A 15,684-nucleotide genomic window follows, 5' to 3' on the forward strand; every position below is an offset into this window, starting at 1 on the left:
AGCCCTACCTACTTTAGACTTACTCAGAGATAAGTGACTGCGAGATGCTCCGCATTTAGAAGATGATTGGGATGACATATAGGATCTCCCATTTCAAACACTTGTTTCTTTACGTGATAGACTAATTCAGTTTAAGATAGTACATATAGCTTATTTTACCCCTTCTAGGCTGCAAGTAATGAATCCATCCCAACCTCCAGAGTGCTGGAGATGTGATTACACTCCAGGTAATTATTCCCACATCTTCTGGTCATGTCCTGCCATAATGAGCTTTTGGTCGGCCGTGATAACCATAATTAACACTTTTATTTCAACGCCGGTCCCTCAAACCATTAAAATCTGTTTGTTAGGCCTTGTAGATAATATTCTCCATACCAGGGTGGAAAAAACACTTGCTAACCTCCTTCTCTTCTATGCAAGAAAAGCCATTACTTTGCTTTGGAAGAAGCAGACTCCTCTTCTGAAAACAATTGGTAATAACAACCTCCTATTAGATAAAGATACTTATGCCAATAGGGGTTGTCTGGCTAAATATGATAAAGTGTGGGCGAAATGGTTGGCAGACCCCAAAACTGCCTCACAATTCTCAGACAGTGAAGGGTCTGGGAACGCCCAGATGGACCTAGGTCAGTTCTGGGCTGAGTGTGGTGACATAGGCAAGTATGATAGTACTTACCATAAAAAACTTTATGTGAGGATAATAGAGAAAAAAAAGGTGTAGAGGATAAGGGGGAAGGAATAGAGATGACAGGAGCGATAGGTGGGTTGCTGGTACAACTGTATATTACCAAGTATGCTAATAATTGATAAAAGTGTCAAACAACAGATTAGTAACAAGGGACTACTTATATCAAATGTTCAGAGAGCCATCAGGGCGTTGAAGCCATGGGGACCAGTGAGAGTAAAGTGAGCAAACATTAACTCATAGTGAGCTTGGTCATTGAGGATCTGAATAGTTGCAAGAGGGTTGGGGATGGTTGTTTTCAACTGCAGGCTATAGAGAGTCTGGCTAAGATAAAAGAGGTGGGTGAGCAGAGGATGGAAGTTGCGGTGCCAGGAGTCCATGCCAATGCCTAATAGTGCTAATTTAGGGTCTGGAGTAATGTATATACATGGCATGGTAGCAGCAATATTGAAGATTTGCTTCCAGAAATTAGCAATTGTGGTAGAGAGCAGGACATTCCACAATGTCTCCAACCTAATGGTGATTAAACCGGGAAGATAACAGCAAGCTTGTCAGGGGTGAAGTAACAGTAATGTAAAAGTTTTTGTTGAGCTTACCAGTGTGTTACGCAGGGGGAGTATTTTAGACGTAAAGACATCGATGAGTACCATTGTGTTTGTGAGGCTGTGAACTGTAGAGTTAGTTCCCATGAGGACATAGTGGTAGTTTTTCCTGTCGAGGATGGTTTATAGAGGAGAGTGTATATGGGTGAGATTCCTTTCTGGGACACTTTGGAGAAATCAAAAATATCTAGCATATAGTCCGTAAGTGTCTCCTTTTGAAATTGTAGACATTGTAGGGTATGTTGAACTTGCAGCTATCTGTAAAAGGAGGACCTCAGGAGAGAGAATCAGCAAGATCTTGGAATGCCCGAATATGTAATTGTGAATATAGGTTATCAAGTGAGCGGATGCCTACAGTTTCCCAAGGCTGGAGAGAGATATCAGGGATAAGGGCTTCTAGTGAGTATAGTGGAAGTCTACATAGAGCTGCCATAGAGACCCGGTTAGAGGGTTCTGTAAGAGAAGTCCATACTCTATAAGCAGCCTTCATCATGTCCAGGTAGTGTTTTTGGGTAAGAGGGAGAAGTGTCATCGCTCCCAAGGCGTGCTTCAGGTCGCGGCCCAAGGCTGTAAAAGTACCCTTTTTTAGGGAAATTAAGTATTCATGAAAGGCGAAAGGCTAGCCACCTTCATTGCATATTTAAAAGAGGCCTATAACAATACACACACTAGATTAGGAGTAGGAGGAGAAGTTTTTGGAACACCAGTTACCAGAATGGGGCTCTCACGCAGAGTTCCAAGGAAATTATGGAATATACTGTATCCCTTGCACTTATATCTAAATGTTTATCTTATGTCTTTTCTTTCTCACTGTTTGTATTTAGTAGTCTCTCCTAATAATGTTTCTTTTCTCTAACTAGATAGTTTTTTGTTAGTTTTAGACCTTCACACTAATTACCAATACGTTTCTGTTGTTGTGTTGAAGCTTTCACTCAAGGTCAAGAACTCTCATTTTCAAAATCATATCAGAGAAATATGAAGTCTCACGATTAATAGATTTTGGTTCTCATAAATCTCATAATATATAGATTTTGGTCAACAATATGTTGTTGAAATAACAATATTAAGCTCATTGTACCAAGAATATAATTATATTTATGGATACCTCATCCCTAGTAGAGTAGCAAAAATGTAGGGGTTTGGGGCATAGGTTGGGATTTTAAGGGGTACCGTCATGAAACCAATAAATATAGTAAATAAATTATATTAAAAATATATTTATTTAATTACATATAATCCCCCAAAGGGGGGGGGGGGAAACAGGACAAAAAATACTGCAAAAAATCATATAGACATATATATCAATGACAGACATATACACTTATTAAAATTGTCAAAACAGAATCACATCCTTGTATATGTAGATGTAGGATTATATGTAATTAAATAAATATATTTTTAATATAATTTATTTACTATATTTATTGGTTTCATGACGGTACCCCTTAAAATCCCAACCTATGCCCCAAACACATACATTTTTGCAACAATATGTTGTTACTTGTCTTTTATGGATATTATTTTAGGTGAAATTTCTATTTTAGATGAGACAACTAACAAAATGTTATCGTAATGAATCTTTATGTGTGTTTCCAAGAAAATTAAATATATACATGCTAGAAAATAAAAAAATATTCTTAACAGAAATTTTAAAATTGCTCTGCTCCATAAGCTTTTTCATTACAATATTAACATTTATCATATATTTACCGCTAGACATGGTAAATATATCATAAATGTTAATATGGTAATGAAATGAAAATGTATTTTTAATGTGAAAGGAATTGAAAACCTTCACAGATTGAATTTGGATGGACTGCTGTCTTTTTTTCAGCATTACCAACTATGTAAAATATACATTTTATACCTTATATTTTGCAGACAGCAAAAATGGAGAAATGCTCAAATGGTACAGGAAACGTGTTCTACATATTAGCATTTTCCACCTCTGAAATTGGACGATGTCTCCTTTTCACTGCAGTTCTATTGATGTATCTGACAACCTTCCTTGGAAACATGATCATTGCTTTACTGGTGTGTCTGGCTCCCCAACTGCATACTCCAATGTATTTATTCTTGGGTAATCTTGCCATAGCTGATATTATACACATTTCAGTAACTCTTCCGAAACTTCTCTCCATACTCCTAACACATGACCACCGGATGTCTTTCTCTGCCTGTATGACTCAGGTGTACTTCTTCTCATTGTCAGCCGTGTGTGATATTTTTGTGTTGACCTCCATGTCCTATGACCGATATGTGGCAGTCTGTAAGCCGTTACAATATTCCTCTATAGTAAGTAAAGATGTATGCAATGCAATAATTCTATTTATTTATTTTACATCTGGTAATGATGCAGCAATCAATGTAATAGCTACGTCTCTGTTGTCCTTCTGTCCCACACAAATTGTTGACCATTTCTTTTGTGAGTTGACAACATTGTACGCCATTACTTCTAGTGATATTACAAGCAGAAGCATACTTCTGGTATTCCAGATTATATTGCTGGCCTCTTTGCCATTTTTGCTTATTATGACTTCCTATGTATTCATCATCTCTGCCATTTTGAACATTCAGTCCTCAAAGGGGCGACGGAAGGCATTTTCCAGTTGTTCCTCCCACCTCACCACGGTGATAATCTTCTTTGGTCCAATCATTATACTGTACACTAAACCAGAATCTGGGCATTCTAGAGAATTAGACAAGTTGTTGTCATTGCTATATACAGCAGTGGTTCCATTGCTCAACCCATTTGTCTACACTTTGAGGAATAAAGATATTCTGAATGCTATAAAAGATGTAACAAGGAAGAGGAACATGTTTTAGTGAAACTGTTTTTCAAAAGATTATTTTATCAGTGCAATGTGCAGAAATATCTTGCTCATGGGTTTTTGAAACTGGTACTGGAAAGCCCTAATTTAGGATTTTGGTCCATGCTTACTAAAGTATCATGTAGTTATTTCAGCTCTGTTGGTCAAATGTAGGTGCCATGGACCTCCTATTCAACTTAATTCCAAAAGGTTCAAATTCTAACTCCACCATCCATGAGAGCAAAAGCAAAAAATTCTAAAGCTGGCCATAAATGCCTTATTTTTTTTTTTTTTTTATTCCGCCAGTAAGCTGACTTAAAAAAAGGATGTATTTTCCTATCCACACAAGCAAAGGGATGGTGGATTCCTCCCTGTTGTGCCATTGTATTCTGACAGTGGGACTTCTTTGATTGGCTGCAAAAAATAATAATTCAAATTGAAATATTTGTACGAAATATATGTATATATGAAATACATTCTTATTTAACTGTTTATCAACCTTTAATTTCCATGCCAGAGACTGACCAGGATGTAAAATGAAAGTGAGAGGATATCTGCTCTTATACAGTTGTCACCAGGGCAGATATTCCCATTAGTAGATTCCCCTTCACCTTCTTTTCAGGTCTCCTTGTCTATTCCAAAAGTTAATTTACTGATATAATGGTATCACACTGTACACAACTGCCTAGAATTACCAGAAAATATTAATGAATAAACAATTTTGTACTGTTTAGGGTTAAATTAAACATGCACTATGTATTTATTATGCAATGTGGTGTTTAAATGAAGATAATGTCCATGTGAGGTATGCAATATCTTTTATGTGAGGGGGCTGCATCTGCATTGCATTTTATGATTTTTGTTGTAAAAATTACATTCAATTATTCTGATTCTGAAACTGTCACAGCCAGGGAAGTTTTTTTTTTTTTTTAAAGTCTCTACATAATTCCAAAATGTAGTTGATTATTTAACGATGTTGTAGTGTGTACAACTCTACTGCATTTCCATTAACTTAAAGCTGATTTCTAGGTATCCCTTGCCCACCTAACCAAAATCTAAGCACTGTTTTTTTTTATTTTTATATTCATTCCAAAATATTCTCGATCTGTGGTTATTTGGGATGTTGGTCAAGTCTTGCAGTAAAGGAGTGTTCTTGTTTGAGTGTCCATGCCACTGCCTGGGCAACATTTGTATTGTCTATCTTGTGGCAAGGACCTCTGAAGAACAGCAGCAGCTAATGACATCAGAAGGAGGCAACCAGTCTACTGAAACACTGGATTGACTAGCTCAGGGGTGTCCAAACTATGGCCCTACAACTGTTCGGGAACTACAATTCCCATCATGCCTAGTTATGTCTGTGAATGTCAGAGATTTACAATGCCTCATGGGATGCTTAGTTCCGCAACAGCTGGAGGGCCATAGTTTGGACACCCCTGGTCACTATATCATTATTTCCAGTCAGTGCCAGTGAGGCATGTGGACAGTTGACATATGCGAATATATAATATATATATTTTTTTATGCTAAATGGATAATCAGTTCGGGGGGTAAGCATAGCTCACAAAGGGGCTTCAATAGAGAGGTATAGGATAAAATCCATTACCACCATTTAATTCAGTTATGTATTGATTTAAAATATTTAAAGCGGAGTTCCAGCCATTTTTGTGTTTATTAAAAAGTCAGCAGCTACAAAAACTGTAGCTGCTGACTTTTAATAAGCACACACACTCACCTGTCCCACGATCCAGCGATGTGGCCGCCCAAAGCCTTAGTTCTCTCCCTCTTCTCCCTGCAGCACCGGCATCACTAGTGTGGGCACCCAGCTGTGACAGCTTGTGGATTCACAGCTGGGTGTGCACTGCACATTTGCGAGTCGCGCTGCGCTTCCTTAGTGGCTGAGCAAACTTCTGGGACCTGTGACGTGTCCCAGAAGATTGCAGGGAGGGAGGGAGGGGGAGAGGAGAACTTCCACTCGGGCCACCTAGGTGGCCCAAGCAAAAGTGGGAGCGGGTACTTGTCAAGACTAGGCCAAATGTGGCATATCAGGGGGTCAGGAGACCTTAAAGCGTAAATTCCACTTTTGGGTGGAACTCCGCTTTAAATGTACTTTTGAACCTCAAACTGTCTTTATATCAGCCTCTTTTAACTGTCTAACCACTTGCCGACCGCCGCACGACTATCTACGTGGGCGGTCAGCCCCTCACAGGCAAAGTGACGTAGGTCTACGTCGCTGGCCTGTGAGGGTTTAGGGAGCGAGCGCGCGCCGCCGGAGGCGCGCTCCCGCTCCCGCGTGGTCACGGACCCCCCCGCGCGCGTGACCGGCGGACCCGATCGCCGCCGGCCACTCTGCGATCGGCGGGGGAGAGGGAGAAAGTCAGGCAGCTTGTGTAAACAAGCTGCCTGTCATTCTCCTCTCTGTATGAGAGCTGATCACATGGATCTACTATGTAGATCCATTGATCACTCTGCATACAGTTGAAGCCCCAGCCAATCACAGTTAGAAGCACGCCCCTAGGGGGACACACAGCCCCTCCCTCTCAAATAAAGTTAACCCCTTCACTACCAGTGTATTTTTACAGTAACAGTGCATATATATAGCACTGATTACTGTAGAAATGTCACTGGTAACCCCAAAAGTGTCAAAAATGTCAGTCAAGGGTCCGATCTGTCCGCCGCATTGTCGCAGTACCGCAAAAAAAATCGCAGATCGCCGCCATTACGCGTTAAAAAAAAAAACAACAAAAATGACAAAAATCTTTCCCTTTGTTAGTAAACGCAATAACTTTTGCGCAAACCAATCAAAATACGCTTTTTGCGATTTTTTTTACCAAACATAGGTAGCATAAAACAAATTGGCCGAAAATATTAAAAAATTTTGATTTTTACATTTATTTTTGGGGGAATTTCATATAAAAAAAAGGGAAAAATATTGCTATTTTTGCAAAATTTACGCTCTTTTTTTGTTTATAGCGCGTGATCAAAAAATCGCACAGGTGATCAAATACCGCCAAAAGAAAGCTCTGTTTGTGGGAAAAAAAGGACGCCAAATTCGTTTAGGTACAGCGTCGCACGACCGCGCAATTGTCCGTTAAAGTCACGCAGTGCCGAATCGCAAAATACCCCCTGGTCAGGAAGGGGGTAAAATCTTCCGGGGCTTAAGTGGCTAAACAGCAAGATTTAGAGTGGAAGAGGAAGTGGCAGCACTGCCAGCCATTCAGGCTCTTTTGCATTGCATGGTGGTGCCAATATTAAAAAGAGAGCTTGTTGGTGAAATTCTATACAGTCAAGAAAAAAGTCCAGTCTTGCAGCAGAAAAAAGTGGGGTCAGGGGTGAATAAATCTCAATGGAAACTCAACAAAATTAAAGAAGTTTTTAAACAAAAGTTCACATATATTTATTCAACTATGTATTTAGCTTCTTGCCTATCTCTGCTTTAATATGCTTGTGGAAATGTACTTAAGGCAACACAGTACTCACAACTGGCAAAGTTTCCAAAGCTTTCTAGCACATACTTTACAGTCCTGTTTCTACCTTGCCAGAGATGCCTGCTTCAAATTTTGTAATTTCATAGGGCTAGACACAGCCACCCAACTACCACATGACAGCACCTGACTATTGGCAATCTTCAATTCTGAAGTATTTATACATACAATTACAAAGAGACAAGTGTGGTTATTGGGGTTTGGAAAGCTGGGGTTCACAGAGAAACAATGTGGTGAAAAATCTGGTGCAGTTGTGCATGGTAGCCATTCAGCCTCTAACTTCAGTTTGTTAAATTAAGCTTTTAGAAAAAATTTGGAAGCTGATTGGATTCTATGCAGAGCTGCTCTAGATTTTTTACTTTCCAGTTTTAGTAAATTCAGCCCATAGAGTTACCAAAAGAAACAATGTGATTACGGTGTTTGGAAAGCCGGGGCCACATAGAGTTACCAGGGGAAACAATGTGGGTGTGTGGGTGTGTTGGTTTGGAAGACTAGGATACACATTCAGTCTATTTACATAGAGTTACAAGGAGAAACAATGTGGCTATGGTGTTTGGAAAGCTGGGGGTCCACTTTCAGGCTATTCACTGAACATAGAGTTACAAAGAGAAACAATGTAGTTATGGTGGATTGGAGAGCTGAGGTCCACCTTTAGTCTATTATCTGTGTGTAGCACCCTCCTACGTAGGTGTTAGGAAAAAGCATCTATTGCTCCTTCTGCTTATCAGAGGAGCCTGATCTGCTAGGTTGCCTGTTGCATGTCTCCTGGTGTGATTCACTGGGTCTGAGGGAGTGTCCCCACTGAATCCAATGAGGGAGCTTGTTGGACAGTGGAGGAAACCCAGCCAGTGACATTTGTGGAAGTCCCAGTGGGAGGGCACTCATGCAATGCATCCTTGGATTGCTCATAAAAACCGGGGGGACATGTGAATGGGCATCTTTGGCAGGAAGCAGAGTCCCAGGAGGAGGCAGATGGCTGTCTCTCCTCCTGCTGTGAGTGAGGGAGGTGGTCTTAGGCGGTTGGCCTAGCGAACTAGGTGTGGAGCTGAGCTGCAGAGATCCAGTGTAGCTGACGGTGGAGTTGCTGGCAGAGTCTCTCGGGAAAAACAGTGTCCGTAAATACTAAGGGACTTGCCAAAGGGTTCGGCCCAGGAAGGGGACCACTCCAGTGAAGTCAGGGGATCGAGGAGCTAGCTCACACAGAGAGAATTACAGTAAAGGGGGTACCGTGTAGAACCCTGAAGAAAAGGGATAAAGGAGGTGCCTAGTTGGGCCCTGAAGAGCGATTCACAGAACAATACAAGTTCATTAAACTCTTCTTCACTGCTAGTGACAAGGTGAAGCAGTGGCCTTGCCGCACTCAGCTATAGTTAGACGTCCCAGCAAATTGTGCATAGTTCATCCAAGTTGGAGTATCCCACTGATCCCTTCTCCTATCCAAGTTCTCAAATAAAACTACAAAAAACCCCTAGACTTCTTGACGGAGCCAGGCACTTTGAAGATGCTAAACATTTGTGTTGTTGCTATGGGTAACCCAGGGGAACCTGTAACCAGCAGCTCCCAAGGGAGTAGTGCTACATTTAGGGGCTCATCCCGGATGTCGCCCTGGGTTACAGGCCTGGTTGCTAATGGCAACGGCCAAAGAAACACCATTTTTGCTTCAGAGACTGTGTTTCAATGCACAGAACAAGTGTGAGGCCTGCTCTACAGGAGATAGGGAGAGGGGGATGAAGAAAAAATTGCACAATAACAGTTGCCCTTGGCAATGGAATGATTCTTCCAAAAATTGCTGTCTGTGTATTCAAGTGCGACAAGCTTCAGTCTGCATCGCAAACTGTCTGCTCCAGTGATGTGCTGGATGGCGGGAGAAAGGCACCTTTTTGTGAATATGGACTGTGTCTGCTTAACAGTAAAAGGTGCAAGTGTAGATGGAGAAAATGGTGGCCAGGGGCACCTGGATCGGTGTGCCGGGGGCCGTGTGTGTGCCAAGACTATATGAAAAAGTTTTGACCATGCATACGACAGCGGGACATTCTCCGCTGTCTGTTGGCCATGCAGTTGATGACAGTGGGACATTTTACAGAGACAGTATGGTGACAGGCCTTGATTGTACATGTGCTGGGAGGAGGACTGTTGACTATGCATATGACAGCGGGACAATTCTCTGGACTGGCAAAGAGGGTCAGCTGGCTCAAGGTGATGGAGCCACAGCAGGAGCCCTGCTACAAGCAGGAAGAGTGGATGCGTGTCTAGTGAGGGGCACAGTCCGCTTTGCAGTGACTTCCATGTCAGCTGAGTTGAGAGAAAGCGGCATTGGAAGGGTTACTGCAACCCCCTTGAAAGCACACGCTGAAAAGTTCTGCCTAGCAGGAGGAGCCACCGCCAGAAAGGAGGTGTGGGTGGAGACGTCGCTCGCTCACAGCCCAACAGGAGTGAGAAGGGAAGTCCATAAATGACTTCTGCCTTCGGGTGTGACTGAGAAGGAGATACGTGTGCGGAGAAGCAACATGGAGGCTACCAGAGACAGACAAAGCGCATCAGCGATCGTTCCACCTGTTGGTGGAGAACCTGCTGGGCAGACCGGGGAGCAGATTGGAGAGCCGAAGACATTGATCCTGTGGGATACAGGAGTGTGGATGGTGCCCGATGGAAGACTGGCATTATGCAGCAGAGGAGGCGTGGATCACTTAGGCCTGGTATGTCCCCAGTGTTTGAGTGTGACTATGCGAGTGCAAGCATGGAGCCAGTGTGGGCATTGTGGTCATTTGCTGCTGCGGGTGGAGAAGAGTGAAGGTCGGCCCAAAAAGTTATGTGTGTAGTGGGAGACCGGAGTCACTCAGGCCTTGACGGCTTTGGAATCAGGGCCTCTCCAGGGTCGCCGGAGGGGAGTGTTCAGAGTAGTGGTGCAGCTGGAGGCCATGCAACCTGGCAGTGGTCCAGTATGCTCATTAAAGGAGACCCGAATGTCAGAGCAAGGATGCATGCAGGTAGTGTGGGCTGGAGAGTGGCCACCTGATGCATTGAAGGCTGCAGCAGTAGAAATAAAGTCTACTCCCCTGAAAATTAAGGAGAAAAGATGGCCAGCGGCAACCAGGGCTGCAAAAGTGAGTGCAAGCAGTAAGGAAGAGGCCAGGGTCATCGATGTGGTGTCTCCTAGTTTCCAGAACCTGATCAGAAGATGAAACTGAGTGGGACTGGGGATCTGAGGCACGGAACAGTCCACTTTGTCCTGATGTGTTAGAAATGCCAGATGAAGAGACTAGGGACTCTGTGGTGCGGGGAGAGCTTGCCCAGAGTCTGGGGTTCTGTGAGGCCTGATGCCAGTCGGGTTCCAGATTTAACCCCACCCAAAAACTATGCCTGGGCTCGGGACTATAATGAGGCCTACAGCTCTCTGATCAGGCATGAAGAGACCCCAATTGTCTCCAGCTGGGAGGGGGAACCAGAAAACCCTTGCCTCCAATGAGGGAGCTTGTTGGACAGTGGAGGAAACTCAGCCAGTGACACATTGGCTTTTGTGGGAGTCCCAATGGGAGGGCATTCTTGCAATGCATCCTGGGATTGCTCATAAAAGCCGGGGGAGGAACACGTGACAGGGCGTCTTTGGCGGGAAGCAGAGTCCCAGGAGGAGGCAGACGGCTGTCTCCACCTGCTATGAGTGAGAACGGTGGTCTTAGGCAGTTGGCCTTGTGAACCATGTGTGGAGCTGAGCTGCAGAGGATCCAGTGTAGCTGACGGTGGAGTTGCTGGCAGAGTCTCTCGGGAAAAACAGTGTCTGTGAGTACTAAGGGACTTACCAAAGGGTCGGCCCAGGAAGGGGACCACTCCAGTGAAGTCAGGGTATCGAGGAGCTAGCTCACACAGAGAGAATTGCAGTAAAGTGGGTCCTGTGTAGAACCTTGAAGAATAGGGATAAAGGGGGTGCCTAGTTGGGCCCTGAAGAGTGATTCACAGAACAATACAAGTTCATTAAATTCTTCTTCACTGCTAGTGACAAGGTGAAGCAGCGGCCTTGCCGCACTCAGCTATAGTTAGACGTCCCAGCAAATTGTGCATAGTTCATTCAAGTTGGTGTATCCCACTCATCCCTTCTCCTATCCAAGTTCTCAAATAAAACTGCAAAAAAAAAACCCAAAGCCCCTAGACTGTTTCTTGACTGAGCCAGGCACTTTGAAGACACTAAACTGTTGTGTTGTTGATATGGGTTTACCCAGGGGAACCTGTAACCAGCAGCTCCCAAGGGAGTAGTGCTACATGCGTAAAATCAAGTTATCATTCGTAGTTCAAAGGGTATTGCATTCCAAACATCATTAAATATACCAGTGCTAGCAGCAGCCTGTAAGATTCTGGTACCTCTGGTACCCTTATTTTCCATTTTCTTTTCAAATATGCGTCCCACCTTTCTAATTAAGTGGTACGCATACACCTTTAAGACGGATGACGTCATCGCCGAGCGCCGCAGAGCTGCTATTTCAACCGCCGGCATTCTCTCTCACACTGTTCGTTCAACCTGCCTGTGTGTCCACATGCTTACAAGCTTGTCTTGCTACCGGAACCTCCAGCTATTCTCTTTTACTTGGAAACAGACCGGAACCACGCTACTGATCCCTGTATCTCGCTACTGGATCACTCCCTCACTACTGGACCCTTCTACTACTAACCTTACTAGTGATAAGTACCCCACAGGGGAATCCTCCATAACCTTACTTACACTATCTACCTCTGCACATTAAGGACTGTTACTATCTATGCATACTAATTCTATCATCTGCACTGTTACATAGATTGCTACATCCTATCACTCCAGGAACATCTTATTGAGTGTGTATATCTGTATGCTGAAGCTGACAGGCCCACAGTGATGAGTCTGGAGAGTTGGATCTGGTTATTCAACACATCTCTACATGACTACTGAGTGGAGATTCTGCAGCTGCAAATCCAGCCTACTACAAAAACGCAGGAGCGTTACAGATTGAACGAACCCGAAAAATAGATTCAGCAGAATTACCCACTCAAGTGACACAATTAACACAACAAGTAAATGCATTAATGCTTGCTCTTACTGAAGTAAAAGAAGAAAATCAGACTCTGATACAGCAGGTAACCCGTCTTTCACGGCTTACTGCTGCTCAACCCCCTGAACCTAAAATAAACCCTCCTCTAGTGTTTACAGGTGATCGTAAAAAATTTCGTGAATTCAAAAACGCATGTCAATTGCTTTTTTTGTTAAAACCTCGTACATACCCTACTGATCAAATTAAAGTCTGTACCGTTATCTCATACTTAACGGGTGATCCACGGGCCTGGGCAGACTCTCTCTTTGAGAAAAATTATCAGCTTCTCAACTCCTATTCTTTATTCCTAGCGGAACTCGCTAGTTTATATGATGACCCCAACAGGCAGAGTACTGCTGATATTCAATTGAGGGCTTTAAAACAAGGAAGGAGACCTGTAGAAGACTTTGTAGCTGAGTTCAAAAGATGGACCCTTGATTAAGGGTGGAATGATACATCTCTGCGAACTCAATTCAGACTCGGGTTGTCAGAAGCTGTTAAAGACGAGCTCGCCCCGAGCGGATTTACCTGGCACCTTGGATGCCTTAATACAACTCAGTGTCAACATCGACAGGCGACTGCGTGAAAGAAAGGCTGAGAAAATGGGAATGCCATTGTCTAGTCCTTCTCGGATTTCGGCCGTTGACCCTACTCCCATGGAGGTAGGAACCATACGCCCACCTTTATCAACTACTGAACGAGCCAGAAGAAGATCCAGAAACCTCTGCATGTACTGCGCATCCCCGGATCATTTGATAAGCGTCTGTCCCCTTGTCCGCAAAAAAGAGGGTGAGTGTTCACATGTCTTGCTAGGAGGATTAACGACTTCCTTTTCTAACCCCTATCTCTTTGTTCATTTGACATTACAGTGGGACCAGACTAGGATTACCACCAAGGCTATGATCGACACCGGATCTTGTGGAAACTATATTGATACATGTTTTGTTACCTTAAATAAAATACCTATTATTTCAAAACCTAAACCTGTTTCTGTTAGTTTCATTAACGGTATTCCACTATCTTCTGGTCCAATCACCAACCAGACACAAGCACTCCTCGTCACTACTAACGAGTCTCATATGGAGACCACCACTTTTGATATACTATCTTCACCCCATTTTTCTATTATTTTGGGACTCCCCTGGTTACACACACATCAACCAATCATAGATTGGAAAAGACGGACTTTGTCTTTCCCTTCTCACTATTGTGAGATTACGTGTAACCTCCCATCTTATGGAAAGATCCTGTCTGTGGTGTCAGATGAGATTGCACCACTATGCTATCAGGATCTGTCCGAAGTATTCCTTGAAAAAAATGCTCAAATGTTGCCTCCCCATAGGGATTATGATTGCACTATCGATCTACTCCCTAACAGCAAATTGCCTTTCGGTCATGTTTATCCTCTTTCACAGGATGAACTTTCTCATCTCAAGGAATACTTGGATGAGAATTTGACAAAAGGGTTCATCAGACCCTCTACTTCTTCCACAGCTGCAGGACTTTTTTTTGTCCGCAATAAGGATTTAAGTCTTAGGCCTATTATCGATTATAGGCAATTAAATACGATTACAATAAAGGATCGCTATCCTTTACCGCTCATCCCTGAGCTCATTTAACAAGTGCGTGGGGCTACTTACTTCTCTAAATTAGACCTGAAAGGGGCATACAACCTAATCCGAATCCGTGACGGAGATGAGTGGAAAACAGCATTCAGAACCAGATACGGATTATTCGAATATCTTGTGATGCCATTCGGGTTGTGTAATGCTCCCGCAGCTTTCCAAAGGTTCATAAACGACATCTTTAGAGACTTACTTGATGTCTGTGTTGTAGTATATCTGGATGATATACTTATCTATTCTCGATCTATGCCTGAACATATAAAACATGTAAGACTTGTGTTATCCAGATTACTCGCACACAATCTATACGTGAAATTAAAAAAATGCCTATTTCATAAAGAAGAAATATTATTCCTAGGATACATCATATCCAAAACCGGAATTAAGATGGATATGAGCAAGATATCCTGTATTCTGGACTGGCCTATACCAACAACTCGTAAGGCATTACAGCGATTCCTTGGATTTTCAAACTTCTATAGGAAGTCCATCAAGAACTTTTCTGCCATTGTGAGACCTCTCACACAACTGACAAGTATAAAGAAACCATTCAAATGGTCAGAAGAAGCAAATCGAGCTTTCTGCTTGTTAAAATCAAGCTTTACTTCTGCTCCCATACTACGCCATCCAGACCCATCCCTCCAATATATTCTGGAGGTAGATGCGTCAAATATGGCAGTAGGAGCAGTTCTCTCCCAACGACCAACAAATACTTCACCACTCCACCCAGTTGCTTTCTTTTCAAAATCATTAAGCAGCCCAGAGGTGAATTACCCAGTGGGTGAAAAGGAGTTGCTTGCCATAAAACTGGCACTGGAGAATTGGCGACATCTACTTGAGGGTACCCGGTTACCAATACTCATATATACAGATCATAAAAACCTTCAATACCTCCAGACTAACAAAACTCTCTCCCACCGGCAGGTACGATGGTCATTATTCTTCCTAAGATTCAACTTCTTAGTGACCTACACGCCTGCAGACAAAAATAAAAAAGCGGATGCGCTATCACGATTAACCGAAGATAACTGCGCTGAAATCCCTTCTATTCCTATAATACCCTATGAACGTATTATTGGGGTTGTTCGTTCCCTGAAGGAAGAGATTTTGCACAGTATAGGATTGGATTCACCTCCACCACAACTAAGTACTGATGCAGAAGGCTTCCTCTACTACAACAACAAACTCTACATACCCCCTACTATGCGCACCAAGATCTTGGAGTTATCACATGATGTGCCCATGGCAGGACATATGGGTATGACGAAAACCTTTAATTTGCTTACTAGGCAGTTTTGGTGGCCTGATATGAAGACATCTGTACAAAAATTTGTATCTTCATGTGACATCTGTGCAAGGTCCAAAATTGACACTACAAAACCATCTGGTCTACTCTGCAGTCTACCAATACCCCAGGTTGCATGGG

General features: G+C 43.0%; 1 protein-coding gene across 1 annotated transcript; it reads left to right on the forward strand.

Annotated features, from left to right (window-relative positions):
• Positions 1 to 3,177: 3,177 nt before the first annotated feature.
• LOC309564186 (olfactory receptor 1J21-like) lies at positions 3,178 to 4,113 on the forward strand (the record flags this gene model as incomplete). Its single annotated transcript, XM_082268818.1, has 1 exon — positions 3,178 to 4,113. One exon carries the CDS (start codon positions 3,178 to 3,180, stop codon positions 4,111 to 4,113), a length of 936 nt encoding a protein of 311 aa, XP_082124944.1.
• Positions 4,114 to 15,684: the final 11,571 nt, after the last annotated feature.

The sequence above is a fragment of the Pelophylax lessonae genome, assembly GCF_965119305.1.
Source record: "Pelophylax lessonae genome assembly, chromosome: 9".
In the NCBI taxonomy this organism is placed as follows: domain Eukaryota; kingdom Metazoa; phylum Chordata; class Amphibia; order Anura; family Ranidae; genus Pelophylax; species Pelophylax lessonae.